This window comes from Geospiza fortis, unplaced genomic scaffold (assembly GCF_000277835.1).
Source record: "Geospiza fortis unplaced genomic scaffold, GeoFor_1.0 scaffold178, whole genome shotgun sequence".
In the NCBI taxonomy this organism is placed as follows: Eukaryota; Metazoa; Chordata; class Aves; order Passeriformes; family Thraupidae; genus Geospiza; species Geospiza fortis.
Window position 1 is genome coordinate 609,717 of NW_005054466.1, and position 9,284 is coordinate 619,000.

General features: G+C 45.3%; 1 protein-coding gene across 2 annotated transcripts in view; it reads left to right on the forward strand.

Annotated features, from left to right (window-relative positions):
• TMIE (transmembrane inner ear) overlaps window positions 1–6,676 on the forward strand; it is a 30,654-nt gene extending 23,978 nt beyond the window's left edge. The window contains exons 3-4 of one of the 2 annotated variants that reach the window (XM_031062803.1): window positions 2,341–2,490; window positions 4,821–6,676. In XM_031062803.1, coding sequence (XP_030918663.1) covers window positions 2,341–2,490; window positions 4,821–5,191 — 521 coding nt within the window. In that variant the 3' untranslated portion in view covers window positions 5,192–6,676. The remainder of the gene's footprint in view (window positions 1–2,340; window positions 2,491–4,820) is intronic. The other variant, XM_031062804.1, reaches the window with a different exon arrangement.
• The last annotated feature ends 2,608 nt before the right edge of the window (window positions 6,677–9,284 follow it).

The following is a 9,284-nucleotide window of genomic DNA, read 5'->3' on the forward strand; positions in this document are numbered from 1 at the left end:
AACCTATTTCTATGTTATAAATAATAATGTTGATTGTAATTATAGTTGTCATTAATAGCTTTATTTTCACTGTTATTACAATAAATAAAGAAATAAAATTAATTAATTTAAATTATATTTATGGAATAATATATTAATATTTAACACATATGTTTTATGTTAAGAATAATAATTTCTATAACATTATAATTAATAATAATTATATTTTATTGATTGTTTAATAATATTAATATTAATTAATATTAGTATTAAAATTATTTATTGGCTTATTAAATAGCCAATAAATATGTTTATATTAGCGTTAATATTAATAAAATTAAACTAAATAAACCAAAAAAATCCAGGAATCTGATCCTAGTGTGGATCCCACCTCCCAGCACATCCCACAAGGTGGCACCATCCCATAAAAAACGGGGGAAATTCCAAATTCCAGGTTTCCCATTCCCAGGAAACTCCCCCACATTCCCATGTTTCCTGCTCCCATTCCCAGTATCCAACCCAAATCCTCATTTCCCGTTCCCAGGAACTCCCCCAGAATTCCATATTCCCCTCTCCTATTCCCAATAACTCCCCCAGAATTCCATGTTTTCCATTCCAAGGAACTCTCATTCCCAGATAAATCCTCATTTCTCCCTTTCCATTCCTAGTAAATCCCTCGGATTTCCATGTTTCCCATTCCCAGTAACTCCCCCAGAATTCCATGTTTCCCATTCCCAATAACTCACCCAGAATTCCACGTTTCCCATTCCAAATAACTCCCCCAGAATTCCATGTTTCCCCCTCCCATTCCCAGTTAAATTCTCGTTTCACCCTCTCCATTCCCAGAAATTCACCCGGAATCCCTTTTTTCCCCCTTGCCATTCCCAGTTACCCCCTGAATTGCTTGCTTCCCACTCCCATTCCCAGGAACTTCCTCAGATTCCCGTGTTTCCCATTCGCAGTAACATCCTCTTGTTTCCCACTCCCATTCCCAGGAACTCAGCCCAGAATTCCACATTTCCCACTCCCATTCCCAGTGACCAATGCAAATTCTTGTTCCCATCTTCCATTCCCAGAAATTCCCCCAGATCCTCATTTCCCATTGCCATTCCCAGAACTCACCCAGAATTCCTCATTTCTCTCTCCCACTCCCAGTTAAATCCTCGTTCTCCCTCTCCTATTCCCAGTATCTCACCCAGAATTCCACATTTCCCACTCCCATTCCCAGTGACCAATGCAAATTCTTGTTCCCATCTCCCATTCCCAGGAATTCCCCCAGACTCTTGGTTCCTATTGCCATTCCCAGGAACACACCCAGAATTCTGTATTTCCCTCTCCCGTTGCCACTTAAATCCTCGTTTCTCCTTCTCCATTCCCATAACTCACCCAGAATTCCTCATTTCCCATTCCCAGGAACTCAGCCCAGAATTCCTCACTTTCCTCTCCCAGTACCATGACAGTACCTCACTCAGAATTCCCTATTTCCCACTCCCATTCCCAGCAACCGATGCAAATCTTTGATCCCCTCTCCCGTTCTCTGAAACTCACCCAGAATTCCACATTTTCCTCTCTCATTCCCACTTAAACCTTCATTTCTCCCTCGCTGTTCCCAGTACCTCACCCAGAATTCCACATTTCCCATTTCCAGTACCTCACATAGAATTCCATATTTCCCACTCCCATTCCCAGTTAAATCCTTGTTTTCTCCCTGTCTATTCCCAGGAACTCACCCAGAATTCCTCTTTTCCCATTCCAAATACCTCACCCAGAATTCCACATTTCTCATTCCCAGGAACTCACCCAGAATTCCACATTTCCCATTCCCAATAACTCACCCAGAATTCCACATTTCTCATTCCCAGTCCCTCACCCAGAATTCCACATTCCCCTTCCCAATCCCTCTCCCCTAATCCAGCAGGAACTCACCCAGAATTCCACATTTCCCATTCCCACTAACTCACCCAGAATTCCACATTTCCCATTCCAAATTACTCCCCCAGAATTCCACGTTTCTCATTCCCATAACCCCCCCAGAATTCCACATTCCCATTCCCAGTCACTCACCCAGAATTCCACATATCCCATTCCCAATAACTCACCCAGAATTCCACATTTCTCATTCCCAGTCCCTCACCCAGAATTCCACATTCCCATTCCCAGTCCCTCAGCCAGAATTCCACATTTCCCATTCAACTCCCAGTCCCTCACCCAGAATTCCATGTTCCCCATTCCCAGGAACTCACCCAGAATTCCACATTTCTCATTCCAAATTACTCCCCCAGATTCCCAGTCCCTCAGCCAGAATTTCACGTTTCCCATTCCCGTTTCCTGACCCAGAATTCCACGTTTTCCCATTCCCAGTTATCACCCTGTGCTGCATCTTCAAGTGCCGGATCCCGCGCACGCGGAAGGAGATCGAGGCGCGCTACGCCCAGCGCCAGGCGGCCAAAAACTACGCGGACAAACTGGAGACGGTGCCGCCCCTGGGAGAGCTCACCGAAATCCCCGGAGGTAATTCCCGCTTTTTTGGGGGGGATTCTGGGAGCGCAAAGTCCCTCAATGAACTCAGCAACATTCCTGGAGCTAATTCCCACTTTTCTGGGGGGATTGGGGCAGTGCAAATTCCCTCAATGAGCTCAGAGGCATTCCCAGATATAATTCCCACTTTTTTGGGGATTCTGGAAATGCAAAGTCCCTCAATGAACTCAGCAACATTCCTGGAGCTAATTCCCACTTTTCTGGGGGGATTGGGGCAGTGCAAATTCCCTCAATGAGCTCAGAGGCATTCCCAGATATAATTCCCACTTTTTTGGGGATTCTGGAAATGCAAAGTCCCTCAATGAACTCAGCAACATTCCTGGAGCTAATTCCCACTTTTCTGGGGGGATTGGGGCAGTGCAAATTCCCTCAATGAGCTCAGAGGCATTCCCAGATATAATTCCCACTTTTTTGGGGATTCTGGAAATGCAAAGTCCCTCAATGAACTCAGCAACATTCCTGGAGCTAATTCCCACTTTTCTGGGGGGATTGGGGCAGTGCAAATTCCCTCAATGAGCTCAGAGGCATTCCCAGATATAATTCCCACTTTTTTGGGGATTCTGGAAATGCAAAGTCCCTCAATGAACTCAGCAACATTCCTGGAGCTAATTCCCACTTTTCTGGGGGGATTGGGGCAGTGCAAATTCCCTCAATGAGCTCAGAGGCATTCCCAGATATAATTCCCACTTTTTTGGGGATTCTGGAAATGCAAAGTCCCTCAATGAGCTCAGAGGCATTCCCAGATATAATTCCCATTTTTTTTGGGATTCTGGAAAATCAAAGTCCCTCAATGAACTCACCAACATTCCTGGAGCTAATTCCCACTTTTCTGGGGGGATTGGGGCAGTGCAAATTGCCTCAATGAGCTCAGAGACATTCCCAGATTTAATTCCCACTTTTTTTGGGATTCTGGGAGCACGAAGTCCCTCCTCTGGTGCCACCACCAAGTTCAACCCTCCCAGTGTGGACTCAGGATATTGGGATAAAATCCTTTGGATAAGAGGGAACTTTTCCATCAGTTCGAGTCGGAGTCATTCCTTCATTCCCAAATTAAGTTTGGAAAAGCCCCTCAAATCCATCAAATCCTATTTTGAACCAAACCCCACTAAAAAATCCTGTGAAATTCCACATCTCCTGGTTTTTGGAACCCATCCAGGGATGGTGATTCCAACACTTCCCGATCCTTAATCTCTCTTCCAATCAGGATTTTTTTTGCCCTAATATTCAATCCAAACTTTTCCTGAGACAACTGGAAGCCGTATCCCATTTTCCCATCAACTTCCATCCCTCACCCTCCTTAGTTAGAAGGAGAATTCCATGCTGAAAATTCCCAGTGTGAATTAATTTAATTTCAGGGCCTGCACATGGGCTGGGGAATACCAGGAGCGAAATTGGAGTGGTTGGAATTCCACATTCCCGGTTTTTCCTTCTGGAATATTTCTTCTCCGCTGCTGTCACTCTCCTTTCCTGCTTCCATAGGCTCTCCTGAAAATCTCCTCACTCTCTCTGGCCATGGCCAGTCCAGACCTCTCCACTCCCTGCCTGTGCTGAAGGAAGAGGATGAGATGGTTCTCCAAGGAATTTAGGGAATTTCGATTCCTGGCCGCCTGTGGCTTCTCTTTTCCAAGGGGATCCGTCAATCCTTGGATTTGCTGCTTCTCCATTCCTGGATTTTTCCTGTTTCCTCAACACCTTTCAATGCCTTTTTTCCTTCTTTCCTGTGTCTCTCCGGGAGTTGTAATTCCATAAAAAAGGCATTTCCAAAATTTGGGATGTGCTGCTTCAATCCATGGGAAAAGAGGCAGATCCCAACACTCTAGGAATTTAGGAATTCCTTGGAGAAGTTCAATCCTACACCAGCAAAATGCAGAATAACAAGTTGAACAATGGGAATTTGCACAAATCCCAGGATTTCAGGGATGCCTGAACTGGGAATTCCCAGCCCTCCCTGTGGAGCTGAACCCAATTCCATGAATAAATCCTTGTCCTTCCACTGAATCCTTGTCCTTCGGGTTAATCCTTATGGGATGAGATGGTTCTCCAAGGAATTTAGGGAATTTCGATTCCCAGCTGCCTGTGGCTTCTCTTTTCCAAGGGGATCCATCAATCCTTGGATTTGCTGCTTCACAATTCCAAAAAAGCCTCACTGGGCGCAATCAGCTGGATGGGAAAATCCCCAGTAGGAATATTTTCCTTTTATCCCAGGTTTCTAGCAGGGAGCTGGAATTTTGACAATTCCTGGGTTGTTGAATCCACATCAATTCCTTTTCCTTTTTTTTTTTTTTCTCTATCCTTGGAAACAGCTCAGGTTCCAGAAGAAAAAAAAGAGGAAGAAGTTCCCACTGTGTCTGGAAAAGTGGACAAGGCTCAGGGAAAGAAGGATGGATCCAAAGACTCCAAGAAAAAGGATGGGGAGAAGGAGCAGAAGGAAGAATCCAAGAAGGAAGGGAAGGACGGAGCCAAAAAAAAAGACGGAGAAAAGGGGGAGAAAGGGGAAAAAGGAGGAAAAGAGGAAAAAGGAGGGAAAGGAGAAAAGGGGGAAAAGGAAAAGGACACAAACGACAAGAAACAAGGGAAAAAGGGGGAAAAAGAAGGTGAAGCTGGAAAATCTGGAGGTGCCAAAACCGATGGAAAAGCCGGTGGGAATTCCAAAGCTCCAGCAAAGAAGAAGTGACCTCCTGGAAGGACTGTGCTGGAATTTTTGTTTTGGGAATGCTCCAGCAAATTGCTGGGGGAGGAGCACTTGGAGCAGGATGTGCTTTTCCAGATATCCCTGTGGGATGCTGTTGGATGCACGGATTTCTTCCCATTTGGAGACGGAGCTGCCAGGATTCGGCTCTGCGAAGGAAAACTGGGAATTTGGTTGGATAATCAAGAAAAATGTCCAGTGGGAATGAGATGGAATTGACCTGGAAGCTGGAATGGGAATGAGGACTTTGTATAAACATGGGAATGCTCAGGGAGGAGGATCCGAGAATGAAGAATGGGATTCATCCCAAATTTCTTCTCCTGGAGAAGTTGGAGAAAGATTTCCTGGCACTCAGCACATCCTTGTGGGGAATTTTAGGGATTTTGTAAATTCCGGGAAAATCCCAAAGGATGGAATTCTCCAAAGTGTGGGGTCCTTGGATTCCAAGAGGTTTTTGGACACATGGACATTTTTCCTTCCTTCTCTGGTGCCTCTTTTCCTGGATTGCTGCAGGAAACACCAGGAATTCCATCTTTTCCAGCAGATTCATCCACATTTTCCCGATTTTTTGCTGAAGAAAGCCAGTTCTGAGACCAGGAATTCTGCTCCACTTCCATGTGTCTGCTATTCCCTCCCTTCCTGGGAATTCCTGAGGAGTGGATTTATCAAGAGCGGCGTTTTCCAGCTGTTTTGGGAATATTCCAGCAATTTCTGCCTTAAATTTTCCAGCTGAGGGGGATTTAACTCCAGATTTTTGGGGCACAGCCTGGAAAATCTTGGGATAATTAAAATTCAGGATATCCTGGAACTGTCTGCTCCATAGGGAGAATTGCCTCCAATCTTTTATTCCTAGGAATGGGATTTATTTGATATTTAATTGATAGAAATTATCAATTTTCCTGCTGTTTTTTCAACTCGGATTTATCAGTGCCAAGATATTTCCCATTTTTCCCATTTTTCCTTTTCCCGATTTTCCTTTCCCTTCTCTCCCACCCAACTCATCCTGGTGGGAAACGAGCCTGCAAAAATGAAGGGAATTTTCTACCTGAGTGAGATCGCTCAGCTCCAAAAAGTCCCAAAATTCCAGAGCACCCTGAAAAGGTGGAAAACTTAAGGAGAGACGTTGGGAATAACATCCAGAACCACGGGAATGTTTGGGAAGAGAATGATCCAGGGAAATCTGGAATTCCAATGTTGGGAATTCTGCCCCTGGAAACAGAGGAGCCCTAAATCTCCATCCTTGGAATGGCATCGATGGAAAAGTGGGAATACGGACACAAAGATTGGATTTCTTTGGAATTTCCATCCCAATCCCAATTTTTCAAGGCCCTGTTTAATCAAGAATCATGACAATAAAAAAGATTTTTGTATTGGATTCAGGCTTTGCTCCCTGGGATCTGCTGAATCCATGGGAATTTTGGGAAGGGATATTTATGCCTTAAAAACTCCAGGATGGGATCCAGCTGGGAGTGGGGCAGGAAAACTCAGATTTCCTGTCCTGCAGTTGGAATTGTGCTGGAAATTTGGGATGTGGCTCCATTTGCGGAGGGAAGAGGAGTGGATTTATTCCCAATCCAAAGGTTTCCAGGAGGAAAGTCCACTCCTTTTCTTTTCCATAGAATTCCTTCTCCCTCATCCAACTTCCATTCGTTCATTGTTAAAAATAATCAAAATCCAAAATAAAATATTCATTGGGATTGGGGAATCCATTAAAATCCACCTCAATCCCTTTTTTCCAAGCAAATATTCCAAATCCTGTGGGTCAGATCTGAAAGATTTGTGGGAATGTCTTATTGATTTTAAAAAAGGGATTTTCTGTTTAAAAAAAATTGAGTTTATCCTTTGGGAATAATTGGGTTTGGAATTTTCAGGATGGGGGTGAATGCAGGGAATTAATTTCTGGGATTAGGGAATCTGTTCCTAGAGTTTCCAGGGATCATCCTGCCCATAAAACTCATCCCAATTCCTGAAGTGGAAGCAGAGGGAAGAAATTCCCAGCCCTGATCCGATGTTTTCCCTGTTCCAGTGGGATGTGGAAGTCAAGAAGTGAAAAAAGGTGGAAAATCCCAGCCCGGAGCAATTCCAGCAACTTTGGGAGTTGCTTTTCCACCAGCAGATGGAGAAATTGCCTTGGAAAAGCCACAGCCACGGGAAGGAATTTTTAGTGGAGAATGAGATTTATTGTGCCGAATTTGGGTGGAAATGGAATTCCAGAGGCCAAAAGTTACATTTAATTCCCAGAAATCCAGGGAATAATGGCAGGATCACTCATTTCCTTCAGGCGATGCTGGTCCTGGAGGAGGAAAAATCACCCAATCATGACCAGGAATAAATTCCAGCATTTCCACATATTCCAGAAATTCCCACTAGAGGGGATCTTGTCTGGGATATTAGACCCAGTTTTAAGGAATTTGGGCTTATTTGGGATTAAGGAAATTAAGCCTGGATTTGGGAAATCTTCCATCTTAAGTTGCTCCTGGCATTGATTTCTCCTGATTTTCTCCCTGGATTGGTTTTCTGTGGAAAATAGAAGGGGAAATTGCGTGCTCCAGCATTTGTTAGACACATTCCCAGCCCTCCTGGAAAGGGATTGTGCTGTTCCCCCTGTCCTGCCCCAGCGCCCAGGAATGCGGAGCCCATGGAAACACCTGGAAAGGGGGAATGGTGCTGGCTGAGCCCTGGGGCAGTGGGAGCAGTGACCTGAGTCCCAGGCTCCTGTGGGACACTTGTGGGACATTTGTGGGACATTCATTCCGTTAAGCAGCTCCTGGAAAATCCCCCTCGGGAATACCAGGAACCTCCTGACCCCTCTTGGACCGAATCCAGGGAAGCAAATCCATGGAAAACACACCCAGCAAGGTCCTGCTGTCACCCCGGGGAACTTCCCAAGGGCAAAGTCAGGTTTGTGCCTTTTCCGAGGTAATCTCAAGGAAAAGGAATGAGGGGTGAGTGTGGGTGAGCAGGAAAACAAACTCCATAGGATTTTGTGGAATTGTCACCTGAGCCGGATTTTGGTGTCAGGATCATGGATGTTTCCAGAGAAATCCACCTTATCCCTCTCCATAAAATCTATGTGGAGAAATGAACATTTTGGGAATAATTTTGAATCGCCCTGGTGTTGGTATTTGCTGTGGGAAGAGAGGAATCTCTCCCTCGCTTCAGGAATTCTTCCCTTAATTCCATCAAGGATCCTTCTCTCTTAGACTGAAGCCAGGGAAGCAAATCCATGGAAAACACACCCCAGCAAGGTCCTGCTGTCACCCCGGGGAACTTCCCGAGGGCAGAGTCAGGTTTGTGCCTTTTCCGAGGTAATTCCAAGGAAAAGGAATGAGGGGTGTGTGGGTGAGCAGGAAAACAAACTCCACAGGATGTTGTGTAATTGAGACGGATTTTGGTGTCAGGATCGTGGATGTCTCCAGAGAATTCCATGTTATCCCTCTCCATACAATCCATGTGGACAAATGAACATTTTGGGAATATTTTGCATCAGCCCAATTTCAGTGTTTGCTGTGGGAAGAGAGGAATCCCTCCCTCACTTCAGGAATTCTTCCCTTGATCCCAGCAAGGCTCTTTCGCTCTTAGACTGAAGAAGCAAATCCATGGAAAACACACCCCAGCAAGGTCCTGCTGTCATCTCAGGGAACTTCCCAAGGGCAAAGTCAGGTTTGTGCCTTTTCCGAGGTAATTCCAAGGAAAAGGAATGAGGGGGGACTGTGGGTGAGTAGGAAAACAAACTCCACAGGATGTTGTGGAATTGTCACCTGAGCCGGATTTTGGTGTCAGGATCATGGATGTCTCCAGAGAAACTCACGTTATCCATATAACCAGTTGGAGAAATGAACATTTTGGGAATATTCCACATCAGCCCAATTTCAGTGTTCGCCATGGGAAGAGAGGAATCTCTCCCTCCGTTCAGGAATTCTTCCCTTAATCCCATCAAAGATCCTGGAGAAAAGGAGGCTCAAGGTGGGGACCTTCTGGCTGTGACAGGAGGGGACAGCCAGGGGGAAAATTTGGGATCTGCTCCCTGGCAACAGGGACAGGAGGAGAGGGAATGGCCAGGAGATGTTCGGGTTGG